Below are 25,983 nucleotides of genomic sequence, written 5' to 3' on the forward strand. Positions count from 1 at the left end.
GTTCATAAAAACAGTCATTTGATTCACTCCTGAAGGATTCAGCCGTTTTGAAAGAATCATTTGAATGACTCAGTGATTCAATCACGAACTTCTGCCACCTGCTGGCCGTTTTTAAGTTTCCCGTCTAAAAGTAGGCATATTACATTATTTTCTATATTCAGAATTTAGTATTTAAAACATTAATCTCATAACATTATTTATGTAATTATAAATACAGTCTAAATGAATAAATGCCACATCTAAATGTCACTTCATGCAGCTTCTGTGCAGTGCTAAAATGAGTTTTGTTTAGATTATTTCATGGATAACAATAGCCAGTCATTCATTCACATTAAGTATTCAGAGAATAATATTGTCTGTTTTCACTTACATCTATTTATTTATTAAATTTTGATTCATTTTGTAGAATTGAATTATAAATTAAGCTGGTATAGTATCATAAGACATTTTTATGGTATCGTGACAACCCTATTATACACCACATTCCTTGTTTCAGTTTAACCTAATTACCACATTTCCTCCGTCGAGTTTAATATCTTTTTTTTTTAGATTGTTTGTTCATTCATACAGTAGGCTAGGCTTGCAGTATTGCGTCGGTACTACCGAGTATCGATTCACATTAAATCGTTCGGTACCAAATTTCGGTACCTGAGAACGCATTTGGGCGCTACGAGAGAGACAGAGAGAGAGAGAGAGACCCTGTGACTTGTCACCCCTGCAACTCTTTAAAACACAACACACAGGGCAAACCGAAATGTTCTGAAGTGTGCTTACATTTCTAGGGTCATATGGTTTCCGCGAAAACGCAGACAGGATGGCGGAGTCCATTCATATAAACGGAATTTACTTTATAGCGCGGAATGCCACGGAATTCGGCAAGTTTTGGATGAATAAAAGAATGTCTGTCACTTAATTCGAATCGCGATATGAACTAGTGTATGTGAATATTAAAACGCAAAAAGACGCTTTAAATATGAATCCTGCATGTTCCGTTAGCCTCGGTATGTATGAATGGCGGAGACGCGGTTTTGTTTAGTAAACAAATACTGAAGCACACGTGAACTCGCGGTGATTTTCGGCCTCTGCATCTCACAACATGAACACATGAACTTACAGGCTGTGAGTCACTTCATGAGAATTTTACCGTTTCATTTGAGAAAACTAGCATCATATCATACTGTATACACACAGAAACTTCACGCAACCTGTCAAAATAAAAGTGCGGTTTAACATTTAACAGAAATATATTACTCTTGTATTACTTTTGTACAGTATAATGTACGTCTTTATATATTCCATTTACTGACAAATTTAAATAAAACAATTAAATTATAAAAATAATAATAATTATTATTATTAACCACATTAACGACTTAATTGTAGAAAAAAATACAATTATTATTATAACTTTTTTAAAGGTATATTCTATATAGGTATACTTTTTCTACCATGTATTAATTTTAACAGTAAACCTCTGTTTGTTTGCCAAAAAAATAAAAGGGTTTCATTTTGATTTGATTAAAAATAAATAAATGTTTCATGCCTTCATTTGATTATCAGAAAAAAAAAAAAAAAACACAATAATTTCTGGAAGAAAAAAAAGAAAAACAATTGTAGGGTCCAATTGTTCAAAATGTTGAAATTGAGAGTTTTGGACTTATTTTTTCACTGAAATAAATGTTTTTGTTATTACACAGAGAGTAAAGTACCGAAAAAAGGTACCGGTACCGAATTTCAGATACCGAATGTGTATCAAATGTGAACGGTACCCAACCCTAATAAAAAAAACCCAAAAAACAATTATGCACTAAACGTCGCATATACTAGGCCGAGCAAAGCAGTTGTACTACACAACTAGACTGAATTGCAAACCAAATATGCACTAAATGTAGCATATACTAGGCCGAGTGGTCAAAATTAGTATGCACTAGGTAACATTCACAGCAGAAAATGTACTATGCAACTATACAGAAAAACACTATGCATAACAAATCATGTATGCACTAAATTTAGCATATACTAGGCCGAGTGCACAACAAAATTAGCATGCACTAGGTAGCATTCACTACAAAAAAAAAAAATGTACTACACAATTAGACCAAACTAGACACTGCATTACAAACCACGTACGCACTAATGTAGCATATATTAGGCTGAGTGCACAACAAAACAACTGTGCACTAGGTAGCTTTCACTACAAAAAGTACTACACAACTAACTATGTATTACAAAACAAGTATGCACTAAAATGTTGCATATACTAGGTAGAGCGTACAACAAAACTAGTATGCAATAGGTAGCACTCACTACAGAGAAACTACAGAAAATGTACTACACAACTAGACACTACATTATAAACAAAGTATGCACTAATGTAATATACTATGTAGAGTGCACAGCAAAACTAATATGCACTAGAAGGCCTACACTACAAAACAAATATGCATGAAAAAAAATAATATGCACTGTGCATGAAATTGCATGCACTATAAAAGCTGACTGTTAGCAATTGTGCATGTGAGTTATGTATATTACCTGATCTGAAATAAATGGTGGTCATGTGGACATACAGACTGAGCTGCACTAGAGCTCAGAATGTAAGGAACCCAAAATAAATTTTGCTTTGACTTGGAAAAATGAATCTAAGGAACAAAGTGACGAAAACAGTGGAAAATTTGACTCATTAAATAATGATCTCATGAGATGTCTTTACTCCATATGAGTTTCAGTAACAGGACGAAAAGGGCATTGTGTGCAGCTGCTACATATTTGTGTGCAGCATCAATTTGAAACAGAGAAAAGTATGTGTGAGAGAGAGGCATAGGAGAACACAATCCAGCATAGGAGGCGCTACTTCTGAGCATTTCGTCTCTAAGGATTCTCATGTTGCTCACATATAGAGATCAAGCTCTAACCCGAAACCCATAATCCTGTTTTAAACCCTCATCTAAACATAATTCTCTCCCTGCATGAAGAATGGCAGGGTTTGAATTTTCAATCAGGCTACAAAAACAGTGATCAACTTCAATCTTCTCACTCTCATGTCACATGCTTTGCCAATACACGCGAGTCCAGAACCTTGTAATGGAATGAAAAGGTTTATGTCAAGTGGATTAGCATTATTTAATGTTTATCGTGCAAAAATGTGGGTTTATCTCACCATGGATCCATTTTTTTTATTTGAAGAAAGATTTGAATTTAGTAAATGATGAAGAATTGGTACATTTTTTTTCTAGAAATAATAATAATAAAATAAATAAATAAATAATAATAATATTTTTATAATACATTTATAATTTCTAATAAAATTATAAACATATACATTTCTAAATATCTCACCATGGGTGCATTTTATAAAAAATTTAAATAAAAATTTAAATTTAATAAAGTAGATTTTATATTTAATAATTAGATTTCTTTTAATAATTCGATTTTAATTTAATAACTGATTAAGAATTTTAAAAGTTTTAGAAAACAATAGGCTAAATAATAATAATAATAATAATAATAGGAAGAATAAGAATAATAAGCATAATATTAATAATAGCAATAATAATTAATATTATTTTGCAATGAATTTGTAAACTTCTGCATTTCTAAATATCTCACCATGGATCCATCTTTTGTTTGGAAAAAACACTAATTTTTAGACTTTATTTAGTAACTGATAAAGAATTTACAAATGTATTAGAAACAATACAGCAAGCATAAAATAGACACACATAATTGACAGTATAAACTAATCTAAAAATAATTTGAAGGCTTGTTAAAAAGAACAAGGAACTGCAACCCCTGATAGGGGAAAACAATGGAATATGTTGTTTTTTTGAGGTGATACACAGAACTGTAGTTATTGTGTAATGCAGCAGATGGTCCACTGTCAACACTATACCGAGCTCACACAGCCTGACAACACCGCAGGAAACGAGAGCGCCAAGAAACGGTCTTCAGTGGAGACAGAATAGCTGAGACGACTGTCTTATCACAAAGAGCAACACCTCTGATTGCTACTTACGCAAGCTCTCTTCAGTGAGTGCACAGATAACGCCTTCATACTGTATCTGAAGTGTTTTTCCACCAGAAACCACACTGTGGAGGAAGGGACAGCAGTGCAGTTGCCGCCTTCAAGAGCTTGCATAATCTGAAAGGAATGACATCAACTTCACATTTCACTTACAATCCAAAAGATCTGCTGTCGGGATAGCGTGGGGACCAGTCACTTATGGATTCAATAAACACTCCAGCACACAACGATAAGACGTATCTCTTAGCCTGACAGCCGACAACAGTCTCAAAACATTCCACTTTCGGCTCCACTGCAATCAGTCATCTCATTCTCTCTGTCTATTGAAAGTCTTAAGTGAGAAGAGAGGATAACACATCAAAGAAATATGGAAATTATGGTCTGCAGATTTGTAAATGCGTGGCATTTTCTATCGCCACATTAATTTTTCCATGACCCTCTCTGAAATTTGGCCACAGACGTCTACAGAACCTAGAGAAAACAGGGAAAATCCCATTTTAAAATCCATTTCATGATTATAATTATATATTATTATTACTATTATTAAAAATATTATTATATAAATACACAATTATATTATATTATATACACTTACATACAATTAATTTTTTTTCCAACTCTGTGGCCATGCTAATCAGTTCAACCCTTTTGTGCAAATTTTTTACTATTATCGATCATGTTCTGCCCTTCCATACAGTTTGGCACCGGGTAGGCGAACAATTTCAGACATCTAGCATCTCCCTTTGATGTCGGCATAAATCTGCCCCTCTTTAATAAAAAGCCCTGGCAGGCTGTGATGGCTTCTGATTGAGAACAAAACCCAGCTGGTTCTCATTCTATCGCTGAAAGCCGTCATTGCTCAGAACTGCAGTGTGCTGTCCTGACATAACCATCATTTTCATGGAAGGGAGGCATTCATACGGTGCTGGTAGGTCTTACAGGCTTTGGGATTTTTTTTATCATAGAGCTCTTTCATGACCTACATGTCTGGCTCCACGCCTGCACTGCTGCTCTCTCCTGCCCACCCACTTACATTCCCTTTATGCACGATCAGAAAAATATCCATCTCCAAGGATGGTGAGGCCGAAGAATTGCGTTACACTGGCTTAAAGATGAGCCTCTCAGCCTGATCATTTGTTAAGTGCTCAGATACTCTGGACCATATACTGGAATAGACAACCCACTTCCGTACTCATAAATATCTCTGCTGACTTGGTGATACAGCAATATATATTTACAAGCTAATGCAAGCATCACATTTATCGTTGCTCATACTTTGGGTTAAGGGCCTGAACCAGTGTTATTTTAGTATTATTATTTATATACCATTATAGTATTTATTAAAGGGGTCATCGGATGTCCATTTTCCACAAGTTGATATGATTCTTTAGGGTCTTAATGAAAAGTCTATAACATACTTGGTTAAACTTTCTCAGTAGTAGTGCAAAAAACACCTTTTTTACCCTGTCAGAATCAGCTCTGTTTTCAGCAAGTTGTTTTTATTCCATGTTGCTTTAAATGCTAATGAGCTCTGCTGACCCTGCCCCTCTCTTCCATGGAGTTACGAGCAGACTGTAAACTTCAGCTGCAAAACTGAATAACTAGCACATTATTAGGAAAGGCGATTTGCTAAGATTCATAAAAAAGCCCTTATACTCACTTCTTCTTTAGGTGAAGCTGGATCACGAATAATTCACGCATAGACGCATTTAAGCAGATCAGGGATCATCGCATTCCATTCAAAAATGAAAGTAACGTTAATCCTCTGTGTCTTCAGCGGCTCAGATGTCGGGAGTAAATGACGACTGCTATATTCATTATTACATCCAACAACAAAACACCTCAATCGGAGACATCTTGTCTTCCCCTGCACCAGAGTCGACACAATGGCGGACAGCTCTCAGCTCACTCGGGGCGGGTCTAAGTTAAGATGGCCTTGTCAATCAACTATCGTGGGAGCGGCCTGTACAGAACTACGTCATTCTGACAGCAATCTCAGAACAGCCTGATTTGAGAGAGGGGATTAAAAAAAAAAACACTGGGTGGATTTTTATCATTATAGGATGGATGTGTACACACACTTCCAACACACATTTATGTTCAAACAACTTGTAAAGTGAATTTTGCATCCGATAACTCCTTTAAAATCTTGAACTTTCTCTTAGTTTTATATTTTCAGTTTAAGGTTCAGCAATTTTGTTGTGTGATTTTGCTATTTTTATTAGTTTTATTTTAAAATATTTATATTTAGCTTCTAGTCATTTTAGTACTTAAACTTGAGTTGGTTGCAAAGGCAACATTTCTAACTTCTAAAAAAGTTTTAGAATTTAGAAATATTTAGGTATTTCGTTTTAATGACAAATGATGATTATACAATTATAATGGAATATTCTAATAACAAAATTAATCTACAGTCAGTTCTGAATCTGATGTAGACATACAGACAAAATATTACGATTTAATTGCTTAAATCTTGTTAATATTATAATGGATATTTAGTCTGTTTATCAAAGTTATTTCAGAAGACTTTAATGACTGCTTAAGTTTTCAAACTAAGCAGCTGCAAAAACAGCATGACAATTAGCAATGCTACTGTTGCCTCTCTCAGGAGGGAGTGTCAGGTCAAGGATGAAAGGCCTTGACCAACGGGTCAATGTGAGGTCTGCGAGTTTAGACAAAGTACACTCATGTTCTCATGAGCAAGCACTTCAGACTGGATGCCATGTCAATCAGCGGAGCCTACTGCGGAACATAAAAGAAGATCTTTTGAAGAACATTTCAACTGTTTTTGCCTATTTAATGAAATCAGTGGAGTACAAAGTTCATTGCATGGACAAAAAACACTCAAACAGAGATTTAAAAAAAAAAAATCTTCTTTTGTGTTGCACAGAAGAAAGTCAGTCATACAGGTTTTGAATGACATACAAGTGAGTAAATAATGACATAATATTCATTTCTGCATGGCACGCTATCCCTTTTCTGACCAAATAAAAAGGACTGCAATCACATTATTTAAATTTATTTTGCCAGCAAAAATATGATTTGGTGCCCCATAACAACTCTTCGTGATTAAAGAAACAGAGAGCTCTGAAACAGAGACGGTTCTTGGCTTTAATGTCACTCATCTAGATGAGACACTTATGAAAATGGTGCCCTGAAGGCTTCGTATGACCAACATTGGTCTCCACGTTCATGCATTCCCCCTGTCATTAACATCAGTGTGTGACATCTTGGTTGGAAGATCTGATCGCAGATGGCTCCATTACGGCAGCATATGGTAGAAGAGCGTACCCACACAGATCATCAAAGTCAACTTGAACCTGAAATTAAGGCCCCTTGAGAACGATGCAACATTTCTATTCCACACCATCTTCCTGTTAAATATTACAGAATCAGTTTTCATTTCATGTTTGGTCAGTTCATTTGAGTTGCTCCTTCCACAGATTATTTGCTCTAAACTGAAAATTGTGTCATCATCCACCTAACCTCAATTCACTTCAAGTTCATGTGACGTTAAACCAATTGATCTCTTTAAACCCCAAAGGAAATACATTTTGTTATTCTTAAATAAATATAGGCTACTAGTTTCTGAAAGTATTCATTTTGATTATTTGACCAAGTATTTTCTGAAGGACTTTCCCAGACCACCTACAAGCTCTTGAATGGGATTTAGGATTGAGGATTAAATAGGGAAAACTAAAGCATTGTTGTCCTAACCCACAGCCAGAAAAAAAGTATTTCAAAAACAGGTTATGATCCGAAGTACTTCTAGAGCCTTTCTTTCAACACCCAAATGATTTCATTAGTTTCAACATAACATTCCAGCAGATGCTGAGTTTTGCTTTTCTTTTTAACCCTAGAGAGAAGGAGAGGTTTATTGAGTTCGGATGAAGTCAACAATGGAAACATCTGGATGCAGTTACAACACAGTACATTCCCACATAGAGAAGACGACGTCATTCAGGAATCAGCAGGAGAGAACTGAGAAAAAGAACCGATGGGAGGAACCTTCCCAAAAGACCCACAACTTCTATCCATACCAGATGCTAAAATGACACTCGAGAGCTTCTGGGAAAAAGAACAGAGTTCCATTGTGCTAGAAGAAGCTCTAGAAGGGTGTCCTCAAATATCAAATGACTGAGAGAGTATGTGAGGCATATTTCAAGTAAGAGCTGTTAATAACTTCATTCACTGCCCATAAAGCTTGTATGTTTAAGGTGAAGTTCACCCAAAAATAAATTCTGGCATGATTTACTCACCTTCATGTCGCTACAAACCAAACAATTACCAAACAGCAAAAATATAAATAAATAAATAAATACTGGGACTGTTTCCAAACAGGTTTCATCTGCTGGTATGCCAAACATATAGCTCTGCCCCGAACTCATGCCATTGGTTGAGCCAATGTTGCTGTTGTTGGGCAGGTTGTGCTGCTCAAACAAAGAAATGTTTTGACACTTTTTGGTGGGAAATCCACCGACAAATTGCTTACTTATAGCTATCTCTGCATATCAAGATGGGATTTTAAAGGGATAGTTCACCCAAAAATGATGATTCTCTCATTAATTACTCACCCGCAGTCATCATGTTGTTCCAAACCTGTAAGAACTTCATTCAGTTTCAGAACACAAATTAAGATATTTTTAGCATTTAGATTTCATCAAAAATATCTTAATATGTGTTCCTAAGATGAAGAAAGGTCTCACGGGACAGCATGACTGAGGGCGAGTAATTAATGACAGAATCTTTATGTTTGACTGATCTATCCCTTTAACATTTTTTTAGACAACTTCAACAGAATTCAACATTTAATTCAAATCAAATTCAGTAAATGTTTCCTGTCTTTTACTTTGTTAAAATGGAATTTTAATAGCTCACATGTTAGGTTTCTTCCATGTATAAGAAGTCTGTACCCTTTTAATATTTTTTCTCCCTTTCAAGATGTGATTTAAAATAGAAAATGCGCTTTGATCATGGAAGAGCAGTGGAGCGGGAATCTGAAGGATAAAAAACAGACGGGAACGAATGACATCAAAGAAAGTTATGGAAAACATGTAAAGGTGTGAAAAATCACTCCCAGCATCATTCCAATTGAAAAACGCCAGTGTGTAGCGAGGTCCCGCATTAAAAAGGTGAGGAGTAATTTACACTTCATCAGAATCGGTTACCTACTAAAAGGAGAGAAAAAGAGAATTCAAGGTCACTGCCTAAGAGACATGCATCACAAGTAGAGTCATCATCAGCTCGGACGTGAGAAAGAAAATCCCAGTTAAGCTCATAGGAAATGGCTTGCCGTGGGATGGATATCAAGATACCCCAATACAATTTCACTTTCTCTATCTCCGGTGTAATATTCAAGGTTCGATACTCTGCCATAATAATAATAAAAGAAGAAGAAGAAGAAGAAGAAAATACACATAGCAATAGAGTCCGAATTGGGTGCCTTTTGGCCTCCAGCTTATAAAACAGTGATATTTTTGCAGAACATGATAACACGCATAGCTACAGTGAAATAAACAGACCCGGAGGTTTCCATCAGAAACATTAAAGAAGATGAGGACATGGACTTCAAAGATACTCCAAAGGTTGATGAGAAAAACAAAGTGAAAGAGGAAAAGAAAATGGATATTTAAGAGAAATAGACAATATTAAAATGAGATATTTGGGGTTAGGGGAGTTCAACAAGGAGTGTCACAAGTTATTCTGAAGGATAATGGTCTTCAAAATGAATTATTAACTAGATTTTTACATTATCTAAAGCTACTATTCTAGGGTGTTCTGGCTGGTTACTTATTGGTAATAAATAAGTAAATAAATTTATGAATAAAATCATTTAAAATATATACATATGCATGCTTTTTAAGAGACAATATTTGAAGTTTCATTCTTTAGCACAAATTAGGGATTAGTTAGCTCCACTAAAGATGCAAAATGCACACGTTCATACGGACAGAAAACCTTGGTTGCAAATCATGGAAGGACTGCCAACTAGGAAATTAAATCTCTAGTTTATAGTCCACTGCTCATGTGAAGAATTGGTGTGTGTGTGTGTGTGTGTGTGTGTGCCAGAAAAATCATCCATCACAGGTCGTCCTACGCTGCCATACTATGCTGTCACATTATGCTGTGACAGCTGTACCAGGAGTTCAAAGAACAGACTATGACTTCTTGTCGTCCCCCGAGACTATGCTGCCTTCCCTGCTCAAGAACACACAAAATAAATCAAACAAACAAAATCGCTTTTTACTATGTCTCTAAGCAGTTTTATCAGCATAAAGAAGAATGCATGCCCTCTTACAGGTCACAGTGGCACTGGGGTCAAGAGTGATTATCTTCTTATTGATCTGCGTCCCGTCATGATCAATACTGTGTCCTTTTATTCAGCTTGTGAAGGTGACCGCAACTCTCTTTTTTTCCTAGTGAGCTACAACGTGCAGTAAAGTTGCAGTAAAATAGGCTCTCAAGGAACTGGCAAAGAGGGAAAGTTCAACTCTGCTTGTGATGCAAGTTGTTCTTTTAGTGTGTGCATTTAGTACACTTGACAAACAGACCAACAAGTACATTTGAGCTCCTTTGTGGATGAACAAAATGCAGTAACGTTTTTTTAATAATTTTATATTTTTATTCAGCAAGTATATGCTAAATTGATTAAGAGTGACAATAAAGACATTAATATTGTTAAAAATATTTCCATTTCAAATATATGCAGTTCTGTTGAACATTCATCAAAGAATCCTAAAAAAGTATTAGTCTTCCCAAAAATTGCAGCATGACTGTTTTAGCAGTAATTGTTGAAAAATCTAGCTTTGACAAAGGAATAAATTACATTTTACTATAAATTACAATAGAAAACATTTATTTCTAATTGTAAAAATATTTCACAATATTACTATGACAGTCCAGTTTCCATAAAAATGTATCTAAATGTGTTATAGTGTGTTACAGTTTCAGTGGGTAGAGTCATAAACCCAAAGCCAGTGGCTTTGAATAGATTTAATTCAATCGTAAGGTACAAAAAAGAACGTCATGTTAAACCGTTAGCCCTTATTTCACACTGAAGAACATTGTTCTGATTATTCTCCACCCCTCTGACTTCTCTCCTGCTTCTACTTCTAGCCTAAAGAAATCAATGTAAGTATTGCATTACCAAAGCAGCCTGTCTTTCGCAGTGATTCAAATCTAATATCATTTCCTGAGGTTGAAGAAAAACTTAAGTGAGATGTTTTGTGCATTTACTTTCTAACAATATAATTTGAGCACACTTACAAAATGGAAAATCAATAGTTTTTAAACCATGCACAGGAGGTCTATCGAACCTGCAACAACATGAATCCTCCTGTCTTACAGCTTGCCAAAAAAAAAAAAAAAGAGTGCAAGAGACTGCATCAGTGTGTTAGAAGAAAACAATTATTTTGGCTATTAATTTGTCTAAAATAATTGATCTAATAAGGCAAATAATTTATCAATGGGGTATCTTGCAATTGGGGCTTCCATAGATTTTACCCCAGTTAAGGTATTAAAATCACTGCAACGCAAGACAAATCTATCCATTTGTCCATAGTAAAGAAAATAAGTGCTTCAAGCATACAATGTTTGTAAACCACTAAAGGAGTAAGTTCTAGCACATAAAGAAGCTTGTCTTCTCCTCATCTGACTTTCTCCACCAAGCACTTTTCAATCTATATATAACTGCACTGGGCAAATTACATCTCAATTACCAGAGCGCTATCTGTGAAGTGGCCTGCCAGGGATGAAGGGTTACTGCTGCCAGGGCTCGTCATGTCATTGTTGACTTCTGGGTTGCCAAGTCAACTGGTAAGAACATAGACAGAGTGTTCCAAAACTCACATACTTACAATCTGGAACTCTTCATAGCAATTACGTCCATTTCTAAAAATTCTGACATCCTGTTGTGTCTATATGTGGGTGGGCAGGTGGATGTTTATGTGCAGTCCAATCAAGGCTCAATGCCAGGAAGTGCAGTCCTGTCTTATCAAAACCCAACAGTGTGAAAACAGAGAAAGACCTGCTGTTACAGATGGAATTTTCCATGAATGACTGGCTTTTTTTGGCAGTTTTTGTGATGAATTGGCTGCTGTTTGTTAAAGTCTACACGAGAAGATGCCAGCAAAGCATGGACACAAAAGGGACCTGTGAAATAAAATGGTAAAGTAAATTTGAAGAAAAACCTACAGTGTTAATTTAGAGTGTCCATGCACCACTAACAAAACAAAGCTTACCTAATTAGATTTTTGTTTGAACACAGAGGCATGTGTCCCTCTCAAAACCATCTTCTGACTTACTCTTCTCAAAATCCTTTGACCAAAAGACAGACAGAGCCTGACTAAAATTCCATGACAGCGACGTGTGAGAAAGCAATAAAGGGTGAATGGTCTCCAGATGACCCTTTCACTCCTGTTGACCCCCGACAGGGTTTGTTTTAAGGTTTAACCTTTGAACTAGGCCAACAAGGAACATTAAAGGGATATTCACACAAAAATGAAAAACCTGTCATTAATTACACAACTTACACAAACACAAATTAAGGTATTTTATATGAGATACGAGAGCTTTCTGACCCTGCATAGACAGCAACAGTGGTTCAACGTTAATTTTATGAAGCTACGAGAATTCGCGCACAAAACATATTCTTGTAGCTTCATAACATTACGGTTGAACCACTGATGTCCTTGCTACCTTTCTGGGCCTTGAACTTGGTAGTTGCGTTGCTGTCTACGCAGGGTCAGAAAGCTCTTGGATTTCATCAAAAACATCTTAATTTGTGTTCCAAGGATGAACAAAGGAACGACAGGAGAGTGAGTAATTAATGACAGAATTTTCAGTTTTGGGTGAAAAGTAAAATAACAAGGCACTACAAAACTACTATTTCTTTAACTGGTTCAAGCTATTAAAGCTCTGCTAAACATCTCCCTAGAAAAAAGTTATGGGTTTGGAAACATATGATGGTGAGCAAATGAAGACAGAATTAAAAGTTTTGGGTGAAATATCCCTTTAATAAAGCAGTTGGGGTGAGCAGCTGCCTAGACCGAAGTGTCCGCACTGAGTTCCATCATAAACCTTGGCATTCAATCCCTAGACGTGATTGACAGTCCTGAGCTCAGCTCAAGCGGCCGGCCAACCGCTGCTATCAGCCTCGTGCACATGATGTAAAGCCGCACTGTCACCACACGCCGTTACAGACCACCACAGACTTACACGCACCATAATTCTTATTTCAATCAGCCAGAGAGTGAGGAACGAATGAAATGGTGAGAGAAAAGGACACTGAGGAAAAAAGGACACTGGTGTGTCCTAAACTAAGCTCATGAATTAATTCACCATCATAATAGCCAACAACAGCTGGGAATGTTTTTATGAACATAAATGCATTATTATTCCAAAAGCCTATTCCTTTTTAAATCACACTGCGGAAAACTTCACAATGTCAGTGTGTGACGCAGCGAATTATTTGGGAATGCTGTTTAGAAGAACACAATATGTTTTTGCTATTTAAAATTCTATTAGCCAAGTTTGTAACGGAACAGTTGACACTGGAGAACACACTACCGTTTAAAAGTCTGGGGTTGGTTAATGTTTTAATACTGTGAAATATTATTACATTTTAGTATTTTTAATTATTTTATGAATATATAGTCTTTACTGTCACATTTGATCTATTTAATTATTAATTTCCTCAAAAAAAATGAAATCCTACATTTTGTTCTTTGGCAAAATTTTGCAAGATTTGACTTTCTCAAGATTAACATGCCACTAAAGTAGGAGATCAAATCTTATTTTTTTAGTTTTGTTCATTAAACAAAGTGTATGGCTTTGGAAGACTTACAATATATAGTGAATAAGTGATAAGAAAAACATTTATGATATATTTATGATATGTTTTGCTGCTTCTGTGTCCTTTTTGTCCAAAGCAGCACATTCTTCCATCTCTGTATTTGTACTATGTTCTATAGAAGTAAGTCATGAAGGTGAATAAGCAACAGTTTTATTCTGTTTAACAACATTGCGTTGGCTTTGACAGCAAATGCAGCAGGCTAAAAAAGAAACATATACAGGCTGCTACAGAAAATACATATTCAAACTCAAGAAAGTAGTAAACAGACTGAAAAAACCCCCCTCAAAGCTCTAACGGTGCCTCAGAGATACCACCTTCTGGTTGCAAGAGACTTGAAGAAATGAAAACTCTTCTCTACTACTGAGCTTCCTTCAAATGCGCCTGTGCCATCTGTGTGAATCCAAACCTTTCTTCTCTTCTGCTTTATCCTCAAAATAAAAATAAAAATCGCACTCTGCCACACTGTTGGATCGGCCTCTGAGCTAGGAGAGAAAACCATTTATTTCCTCTTTTACTGTAGCCAAAGAATGCCTCTGCTGCCACAGTCGTGGACCTTAGAGGACCATCTGGAAGCCTGGAACATTCCAGCATTATTGCCCTGAGGAGAATGCAGACCTGCATTCCAATCTGAGGGAGGGAGCCGGGCCGGAGAGGGACCACGCAGCGCTGGAAGTGGACTGAGCCAAGTTCGCCATGGAACTTCTCAAAGTTCTTGAATACAGAGGCTCCTTTGTTCAATTATCCATGGAAAGTTGGCTTTGTTCAAGCGTGCGTGCATGTGCGTATTTGCAAAAAGTTAATAACGTCTAGCTCATGCCCTTCTGGATAAGAAAAGCCATTGCAATAAGAATTTAAAGCAATAGTTCACCAAAAAATGAAAATTCTGTCATCATTTAGTTACCCTCATGTCGTTCCAAACCAGTACAACCTATATTATTTCTTCTGTGGAACATGAAGTGTCTCAGTGTTGTCAATGGGGTCTAACATCATTTTAACATAATGACATACAAAGCCACAAATCTTTAGTAATACCACATATTCATTCTACAAAAAAGATGCATGTAAGATTGGGGTTGGAATGATTTTGTAATGATTTAAAATTTCAGCCACATCAACTCTTTCCAGTTTATTTTTGATGAATTGGTTTATCCATTTTACAAAACCAAACCATCTGTTCATGAATCAGACTGATCCGGTTCTCAGATTTAACTCACTGATCCAGTCAAAGCTGTTAACAGCTCACTGGAGGGAATGATTATAAGTGAATAATGACTTAGATTTCGGTCAGTATTTGTATGAAGTGGTGTGTACTATTACTTATCCCACTTTACACCATTTACACCAGCGTAAAACCCTCAGTTCCCATTAAATGAAATGGACTTGAAAATAAAAACCCTTCAAAATGTCTTCTTTTGTGCTTTGTGTAAGACAGAAAGTCATACCGGTTTGAAACAACACGAACAAGAGTAAACATTGGGTTAGCTATCCCTTCAACAACAATAAAAGGCCAATGTCTCAATTTGCTGACAGTTTTTTGGATGACGACAGAGAAAGGAGTGCTAGATACTATTCAAGAGATGCATAAGCAGACCGAGGACATGTTATACGGGCAAATATGAAAAAGTATCCGGACGCTCTTTCATGCGCTGCACACACCCACACGCTCACATATGCTATTCTGAGCATCTGAGGATTTGAACATCCCCGCTCTCTTGTGAATCACTGCCTTTCTCAATTATGTGAGCTGGTTTCAAGATATGTGCCTCAAAGCTAAAATATCATACTGGATTTGAAGACTGATTTTTTTAGCCAGTTAAGTTTCAATGAATAATTCATGAATGAAAGATCTCCTTCTAGCACGTGTTCGCCTGATTCCAGTTTATCAGGCCACACACCCACAACGACATTCAAAACAATGGGAACACAAACCTCTTTATATTCGACACACCACAGCAAACTCATTCTGAATCTCATCATCCCAACCAAAGTCTCATTTGTGACACTGTCCATATTTTATGAAATTTTGCATCATATTTAGGGATGACAAAATGACTGAATATTGATACTATTCATAATTTGTATACATATTTAAAATTTATAGTTTTTGAAGTAGATTTAACACAACGACATTTTAGTGTCACAAAAATATTCCTTTTATCCCAACCCAAAAATCCTTTGCATTCCATTTTTTCCTTCACCCACAATAAGTGAGGAAATCACCTATCGTTCCAGACTAGTGCTAAGCAAAGGCAAAGATTTTGTCAAGCTGAAAATGAAGTCATGCAGCACGCTGCTTTTCTTACAAGAATGTAAACACATGCAAACAACAGTCGTAGCCATGACCTACATACCCTTATGGCTGTTGTGTACAGTTCTGTCAAAGGGGCTGATATTGCAGCCTGTTGGAAAGGTTTCTGAGTCATTTCCTTAAGGAGTCACGGAGGAATCATTTCTTGTAAACCGTGAGGGTTTCTTTATAAAAGTTGAGATTGGCCAGCTGATGGTGCCCTGCTGCTCTCACGTTGTTTTCTCTGGAATCTAAAAGTCTGCTTTGAGGATAGCATCTCTCCTAAATATGCCTTAAATTGTGTGTGTGGGTCAAATAACAAGAGAGAATAGAGAATGGCAAGTCTCTTAAATGGCTCCTAAAGCGAGAGCTGTTATTGCACATCTTGTTTAATGACCCATTTTTATTTCCCAAAGTGTAAAATATCCCTATGGCTGCACTACGTATTAAAAATCTGCACTATGTGATGAGAAAACACATACCAGTATTGAGACACATCGCGTAATAATCACAACATCTCCTCTTTCATAACATAGGTTGTGGACAATTTTAACATACATGGATGCACACTAACATCATTCAGGCATATTCAGGCATTTAATTTACTATAGCATATTATCATTTTGGATGCACTAGTATAAACAAAATCGGTCAAAAATTTCACTTCAAAGAAAAAAAAAAAAAAAGTAAAATATATTTTTCACATTAAAAATGAATGATTTAATTTTTTTGGATCACTGAGATATCGAAAAGAAAATAGATTTTCATGACAATTAAGTACATTTCCCCTCAATTCTCATTACTGCAATATAAAAAATACTAATCCTCACATTATAATAATGTGTAATTTATATTTTAATTTAAAATATTACATTATTGTAGTTTTTTTTTCTACCTGTAGTTTATGATTATTTGTAATATAACATTCCATGCTTTTTTATCACAATTATAGAATTACAGAAATACAGAGGCATCATTTAAATTAATAAATGATACAATCATTTGATAAATTTGTTACATACATAAAGAGATAGATCACTTAAATTAAAGGGATACATACCGGATACATTACAGCAAATTACAAAATTTGGGGATACATATGCTTAATAGTCATGAAAATAACATCGCATTGCAAAACATCGTAATGGCTTTATTGCCTTTATGTGAATTTTGATTTTATGCTGTAATATAACTGGCCCTGTGAAATTTAATCTTGCATATCATTTAGGAAGAATAAAATGTGGATTGAAATTCAATCATAATGGGCTACACCCAATGGTGTCAAGTTTACAAGACATTATCTGATAGACACTGTCATTGATTTCTGTGAAGGACAGGAACAGATTTTCTTCACCTCTGGCCTATTCAGTTCACTGTGTGTCACTCTCATACTTTTTTCTCCTATTTTCCAGCAACATTCCAAAAATTCCAAGGAGTCAACTGAATTTTTCAGACAGACGGGCAGACAGTAAAGAAACTGAGAGTGAGACATAGTGAGAGATGTGCACCAGTACTGGAGCCAGTAAGTCTCTTCCTGCTGCTGCAGCTGTCTCCATCAGCTGGATCCTGTCTGTCTTTCTCATTCTCACCACCCTACGCCCTCTCATCCCTCCATCCGACTCTTTCCAAGCACCCAGGGGTCAGCACGGGTCAGCTAAAACCAGCGTATACACCCAGACCACAAATGCACGTAGCTCAAGAGCACACATGCTTCCGTTCACTACACAAATGTACACAAAAATCAGCAGTTTTCAACACCCGGGCCGTTTCTGCAATTAGAAACTTTCCAGCGTGACTAATTCAATATTGTCAATTTAGATTTAAACGAGAGTGATTTACTCGCAAACGTGACGTATTTGACATCTGAGCTAACAGAGGGAAAACAGGAGGCAAACTTTCACAGCTCAACAATTTTGCACATTGTGCAGTCCACTGTGACCAGATGTAATGTCAAGGACAACTTTGGAAAAGTTAATCATTATTGTGACACATTAACAACTTAAAGATACAAGTAAAGTGCCAAATTGTTGCAGTTTCTGAATTCAAACTTTGACAGACAACATACACATTTTTTCCAAGCTGCATTGACCCTCTGTTGGTATTCGTCGAAAGTTTACAGCTCAAGAAGTGAAAGCTTACAGTAAGACAACTGCTGCTGGATGGATTACTGAACCGTCACGTCTTAAAGCTTACTCAAGCACACGCATAGACACAGTTGTTGCCACCTGACTTATTTGTGTTTTCCTCGGGGTAAGGTTATATAAGATTTCCCCACTGCAAGTATGACAACATGATCTCTGGAATAAAGGGCCCACAAAAACACAGAACAATTGTGATATTCTGAGCAGTGACTGAATGTAAACTGGCCTTATTTCTGTCACTTGAACAACTGAAGACAAGGAATTCACAAGTGAGTATATACATATACAAGTGAATACAAAAACTTTGGGATCTGTCAGATTTTTAAATGTTTTTGAAATACAAGTTACCAGGACTGAAATTATTTGACCAAAAATACAATACAAAACAGTAACGCTGTGAACTATTATTACAATTCAAAATAACTGTTTTCTAGTTTATATATGTGACCCTGGACCACAAAACCAGTCTTAAGTGTCAATTTTTCGAAATTGAGATTTATACATCACCTGAAAGGTGAATAAATAAGTTAGGATGGACCCTTTTCACAAGACTGTGATGACGCATTTAACGGTCATCAGCATCATAAATCCTCGAATGTTTTTCATATTTGTATTTTTTTTAAATGTATGTACATTTATAACACTATTCTTTGTATTGTATTATCTTGCATCAAATTACAAAAAAACTAGTTGACGCTAATGCGAGAGTGTTTCTAATGCAGCATCTATGGGAGGGATGGTAAATTTGACATTGTTCTCTCTTCTGACTGCCGTTATCAGTCTCTCTCAGTTTTTCCCTTTTATTGAAAGTCATGAAACACTATCGTGGAGTTTTTCTATTGCTATTTGAGCAAATGGGAGTGCAAAAAATATATTTGTGGTACCCTCCCATTCACCGCTCTTCAAGTTAACCCAACTATGACGACTTCCGCCGCTGAGAATCCCGGAAATGTGAAAAAGGTCCATAGGACAATATTTGGCCGAGATACAACTATTTGAAAATCTGGAATCTGAGGGTGCAAAAAAATCCACATTTTGAGAAAATGAATTCTTAGCAATGCATATCACTAATCAAAAACGACGTTTTGATATATTTACAGTAGTAAATTTACAAAATATCTTCATGGAATATGATCTTTACTTAATATACTAATGATTTTTGGCATACAAAAAAAATCTATAATTTTGACCCATACAGTGTATTTTTGGCTATTGCTACAAATATACCCCAGCAACTTAAGACTGGTTTTGTGGTCCAGGGTCACATATATATAAACTTAAAATGTAATTTGGTGTTGTGATGGCAAACTTGAATTTTCAGTGTAATTACTCCAGTCTTCAGTGTCATATGATTCTTCAGAAATCATTCATCTAATATCATCTAATATTCTGATTTGGTGCTCAAGAAACATTTCTTTTCAAAATAAATGTTGAAAACAGTTGTGCTGCTTAATATTTATGTGGAAACTATGATACTTTTTTCAGGTTTGTTTTGATGAATAGAAAGTTTTTAGTATTTATTTGAAACAGAAATCTATCTTTGCTTTCATTTTTACCTCGCTGAATAAAAGTATTAATTTACTGACCCCAAACTTTTGAACGGTAGTCGATACGTATGCAGTGATGGTTCATAACGGTTGACTAGTTCTCCAACAACCAGCTCATCAATTTGACTATTATTAGAGTTCCCTAAGAGACATGTCGTATTGTCAGGTGAGCCCAAAACCAGCCTAATCATACAAGGCTTCTAGGATTCCACAGAAAGTCCTATAAGACATACACATTTGAGTTCACATCACTTATATTTATATTTATATTTTAAATTTGATAATACTAGGAGCTACCACTAACAGTGTAAAAGTGTAGTATCTCATCTCTTTTATCATAGAAATCCTTTCCACAGAATAACTCTGTAGATTCTTGCCTGCAACCACTGCAGAAAATGCAAAAAAAAAAAAAAAGTGATACAGACTCGTGGGCATAGTTATGGTTCAATGAATGCATTCTTTTTCATCTTCTACTGCGAAATTCATACAGGGCAGTGAATACTCAAAAGTAAAGAGAAAAAGGAGTAAGATAAGAAAGAGTATCAGAGAACAGACTTCTGATAGGGGCATAAGGCAATACATAAGGGACGGAAAGCTTGGGAGAAATCCAAACAGTTGATCTTTGCATTCGCAAACTGTAACAAACTCATCAGGCAATGTCATTACAGCAAAGTGAGAAATATCTCCCAGGAGCTGAGGTTGTTCTGAAAGGATGTCCTCAGTATTTCACTAATGTGATAAGAAAACATTAAAGAGTAATTGAGAAAACACCCAGATCCCACTGAGTCATATCGGCAGATCTCTCAAGCGAAAAAGACTCATTTCAAGGTCTTGGGTTCTCATTGGTCAGGATTCTGACAGTAACCAGACGGATCCCATAAATCCTACGGTAAATTCACTGTATGAAACACATGAGTGAGCCAACTGTCTTTCAGGAGAGCGTGTGTGACGTATGCAAACATGCAACGGGTGCTGTGAAGCAAGACGTGCGTGTGAGAGGAAATCCAACAGGATGCAGCAACCATAACGTTCATTCAGAACGCACAGACAACAATATAGCCTACAATATAGTCTGACCTATTAACAAATAACATTCCCACCTGAAAAGGGCAAACTGAAGAAGTGATACACCAATGCGGCATCTGGCATCCATCCCAGAATTAATAAGCCCATAAGCGAGTCTCTATCGCCCTTACTGTATCAAGTGATAAAAACAAAGCAAAACCACAGCCTTCTAGGACAAGGAAAAACTGAAAACAGGAAATAATTAGTTGCCCTTGAATAAAACATCACAAAGAAAGCAGGTGTGTGTATCAAAGAGTGTGTGGAAATGTAAAGAGAGCACAAAGGAGGAGGGAATATGAAAGAGATATGAAAAAGAGAAGTGTTGCCTACGGTCCCTCATAGAGAGGTCACGTATAATCAACCTCCATTATTTCCCATCTCTCTGAAATGGAGCAAAGTCACTGCTCTGAGGCAGGACAAAAGAAGAGAGGGTGATGTAAGTCATAAGGGCCCGTGAGGGGCCCTCCTGCTCATTACAAAGCCAATCGCTTCATAAGCAGCTCTCTTACTGCCTCACAAATATAAAGATCTCGTAAAAGGAGAGTAACAAGAGATCATTTATTCTGTTACCTCCTGATCTCTCTCTTTTTTTAACCTGTGTGTGTGTGAAAGAGAACAAGCCTGGATTTGCAATTCACGTCCTCTTTCTTGACCATTAAAAGCTTATTTGGCCAGGACTAGTTTTCCCCGAGGAGGTCAGGTAAATTTGTGCTTCGCAGACATTTGAACAAGCCTGTTTTTTCCCTCATTCCTCTGTATAAATTACTGAGCAATTTAAATTTTTTGGGGTCCTGGGAGAAATCAAATGCTGTCCGGAGAGGAATGTGTGTGATTACGGTATATTATTTTTCACAACGCTTCTCCTTATTTACTTTGACCTTTGGTGAATGCTGTAACTAAAGCTTAAATTTCTCGTTTCACTGCCTGGTGTGCCTTCATGATGGATTTAGACCTTTCGGCTGACTTCAGCTTGCCATCTGGGTAAAATAACAGTCGGTGGTTCAAGTATTGCTGGTACTGCATCTGATATAGAAAGAATGTGTAGCAATACAGAAAGTACAATCACAACCTAATCAGAAAGTTCACATCGGTACATGAAATCATAGACGTTCTGTGTTAACAACTGTAGCTCAATAATCGGTTGAAAAACCAATTCCATCTGACCAGTATTAAGGACATGAAAGGAAACTCTTGTTTGCTTTTCACTATTTGTTTAGTTACCAAGTAAACTCGAACTGATTTTCACCAGGGTGTGAGTTTGGTGTGTTGGCCCAAATCAACAAGGCTCCTATCCTCACAGGATGACATGAATCGTAGCAACAGAATGTCAAAACAAGCACACCAGGTTCGACTAAGAGGATGCGGTTGTCGTCATGTGTTCCCGCTTAGGAGCTGTTAAGTACTTGCGTCTGGGAAAGACGCAAACGAAAGTGTGTTTGAGAAGTTGCAGTGTTTCATTTGACTATGCATTTACAAGTACATTTATCCATCCCTCTAACAACCAATCTATACATCCAACCAATAAAAGCACTAAAAATTAGTAGCTGACCAATGCCAATACCAACTAACTACTGTAGAAAGTGGGGTGGCCAATATAAAGCCTATATTAGGTTATTCTTATTTATATTATATATTACATAAGCCAATATTAGATTATTTTTTATAACATAATATATTTATTTTATTTTAATTAGTTTTATTTTATTTTATTATAGGATGATAATGCTCAAAACTCAAAATTAATATCAGCAGAGTTATCAGCATGGCCAGTGTCAATCCATCACTACTTGAAACTATAACAATTGCCCATTCAATCAATCATTTAGCTGTCACACTTTTCATCTCTCAATCCATCTATACACCCATTCATCCAACCATTTCACCATCCACTGAATCTCCAGTCGAGCTCCTTGTAATTGAACTCACCTCCCACAAACTGTATCCCTCCTGCCACTCTTCCGATGGTGCGAGAGATCAGATCCGTAACACAGCATCCCATGATTGCCGTGAGAGCCACCAGGAGCAGCAGTCCGCAGCCTGTCCCCGTCACCACCGTGCAGATCCTCCACTCCAGACTCGGGATGCCCTGAAAGGAGGCATAGCGCCCACACTGCTCCAACATAACCGTCCCACCACGGGCCTCGTCCCTTACGGGGTAGGAACAGCGGCGGAACGTTCCAAACGACACCGGCTTACCCATCTGAGACCCAAGCAGCCAGTATGGCATGAAGAAGCCTATGCAAGATGTGGCTGCACAAAGAAAGGACAACAGGGCCCATACCACACCTGCACATGTAAGACTAGATGCCATCACGCTCAGCTCAAACTTTTATATAGATGCAAAAGACACTGATTTCAGGTTGAGCACGCATGCAGAGCTCCTAAGCCCACCGGCCTAGATCCTCCCGGCATCTTCCTGCTCGGTTACACCTGAGGAAATAGTAAAAAGTGTGGGAGCGTTAGTAAAACCGTGGAACATCTGTTTCCAGCCATAAATCTGATGTGACAAGCTCTTCAAATTGGATAAACTTAACGGTGTTCACTTTCTCATGTAATTTTCTATCTGAAGAAACAAAGGTGAACAAAATTTCACAAATTAATGATGAATAAACTGACAAAAAAAAAAAAAAAACTGAAATAGACTATATGACAATTTTTAGTATACATACTAAAAAAAGCAAAAATATAAACTACTGTTTACATAAAATGCATAGTAACATGTCACCTGTTTGTCACTTAGATTTGAGGATGTTATACATAGTTCCCACATATTTTGATCAACAACAGATTTTCCATGACTTTTCCAGGTTACTACTCTGATTTCAAACATCATTTTATAAAGATTTCTATATTTGACTAGTTTTCTATATCATCATTTTATAAAGATTTCTATAGGCTAGTTTTCTATATCATATACCAATCCTTGAAATAAACAGTTAAACTATGGCATGCATTATGCATTACGTGCTATGTGACAAGAACTCAAAAAACGGAGGTAAAAGAAGATAAAATGGTAATGGCACATATTGCACATTTTCCCGCATGCATTCATTATTTTTTTTTTTTTTTCTAAAATCTTGATGTTGGTAAAATGGAAAAGTAAACGGACACATTGTCAATCATCTATAGGTTAAATAGCCATATGGAATGTAAACGAAAAGGAAAACATGTATGGCGCAATGTAATGTGGAAAGTCCGAAAGTGAGTCAGAAACTGATTCAAGCATGCGACAGAGATCTTACATGTCTGTGTCGTTCACTGTGTCCGATTCCACTTGATTTCAAAAACTAGAGAACATATATGACGACCAAATGCAGCGTATACTGTCTGTTCGCTTCTATCCGTTCCTGGGTTGCGCGTCTCTGAAGTCTTTAACTCCGCCGTCTAGAGTCCACTTACTGCACGTCTCTGCCCAGGACTAAACCGAGCGTGTTAAAACCGAGTGGGAAAGCGCAAGCAGAGGCACCAATCTCCAGATCCTCCGCCCAGGGGCTGGTCTGACAATATGCTGCGTTTCCCAAGACGACGCAAGACTCCGCCTGGCTACCGCGAGCCCTCTCAAAGTCCCTCGTCAAAGTCAAAGTAATTTCATTTCTGTTCTCCGTGGGAGAAAGGAAAATATGTATAGAAACGAAAAACGGTGTATCCAGCAGGCATGGTGAAGAACATAAAATCCTTTTTTGAGACAAATACTTGTTTTACACCATGCATAGATGGGGACAGTAATTTCACAAATTAAAGGGATACTCCACCCCAAAATGAAAATTGTGTCATTAATCACTTACCCCCATGTCGTTCCAAACCCGTAAAAGCTTCGTTCCTCTTCTGAATACAATTACTGTCAAGGCCCGGAAAAGTATGAAAGACATTGTCAGAATAGTCCATCTGCCATCAGTGGTTCAACCATAACGTTATGAAGAGATCAGAATACTTTTTGAACGCAAAAAAAAAAAAAAAAAAGAAATCAAACAAAAATAATGACTTTATTCAACAATTTGTCTCCTCTGCGTCAGCGTAGCACCATTTTGGAGAGTGTACCAGTGGATGCAAACTGCGTACCTGGGGCCAGTTGCATAAACTTAGCCACCATATTAAGACTGTGTTATAAGAACTAGTTTGACCAACTAGCAGTTGCCAAGGGGTAATCAGTCTTACTTTTCCAATACAAATAAGAACAATACCTTTTCATAACTGAATTTAAAAAGTTATGACCAGCCTTGAAGAGAAAATAAATAGGTGACTAACTTTTTAAGACTAGTCTAAACTGTTTATGCAACCGGCTTATGACCAGTGTTGGGCTAGTTACTCAAAGAATGTAATATATTACTCATTACTAGTTACTCCTTTCAAAAGTAATATTGTTACTTATTACTTTCTGGTAACAGTAATTAGTTACACTACTAGTTACATTACTTTTTCTTCACGCCCCACAGAAGTTGTAACTGTGTATCTTCCACATAAAATTCTTCAAGAATGTTATTAACAACATATTTCTGCCTCATCAATTGACCAAAATCGCAGTCAGAAGTTGTTAAAAACACTCAATAGTGATTGATAGTGGCATTCAAGTAGAAGTGTAGAAGTGTATTCATCTCATTAATTGTCATGTGTAGCTTGAAGTAATTTTTCCGTTACCCATGCGATTAAATTTCGTTATGCATTTTATCAAATCACATGAGTTTGTAAGAAACTGTTTAATTTTCCAAATATATATTTTAATTGTATTAATATAATGTACCACATGCTGATCAGAGGGATGTAATGCCAGAGTAAAGTAAAGCCACAACTTACACAACAGATCTTTTTCCTGACAAAATCAATATAATGTAATATTTCTATCTGCTGAATGTAAGCTTTTCCACATTCCAAGCTTGCCTGCTGCACTGGGGACATCACATACATGTGCGAATCATGAAAATAAATCTAGGAATTATTTGATTGTTAGATTTTAAATCAGCGGGGTTGAGGCATCAAAAGTAACTAAGTAACTAAGCTGTTTTATGGAAAGTAACTGTAATATTATTACTGAAATCTTATTAGTAATTAGTTACACTACTAGTTACTGC

The 25,983-nt window shown here is 36.6% G+C and overlaps 1 protein-coding gene across 1 annotated transcript in view; it reads right to left on the minus strand.

The window, feature by feature from the left end:
* The window catches only part of lhfpl6 (LHFPL tetraspan subfamily member 6), a 29,430-nt gene extending 4,971 nt beyond the window's left edge, over window positions 1-24,459 (minus strand). Inside the window, exons 1-2 of the mRNA XM_058789602.1 lie at window positions 24,160-24,459; window positions 22,844-23,347 (exon numbers count right to left, since the gene is read on the minus strand). Of these exons, the coding sequence (XP_058645585.1) occupies window positions 22,844-23,228 (385 nt within the window). The 5' untranslated portion in view covers window positions 23,229-23,347; window positions 24,160-24,459. The remainder of the gene's footprint in view (window positions 1-22,843; window positions 23,348-24,159) is intronic.
* Window positions 24,460-25,983: the final 1,524 nt, after the last annotated feature.

The sequence above is a fragment of the Onychostoma macrolepis genome, chromosome 10, assembly GCF_012432095.1.
Source record: "Onychostoma macrolepis isolate SWU-2019 chromosome 10, ASM1243209v1, whole genome shotgun sequence".
Classification (NCBI taxonomy): Eukaryota; Metazoa; Chordata; class Actinopteri; order Cypriniformes; family Cyprinidae; genus Onychostoma; species Onychostoma macrolepis.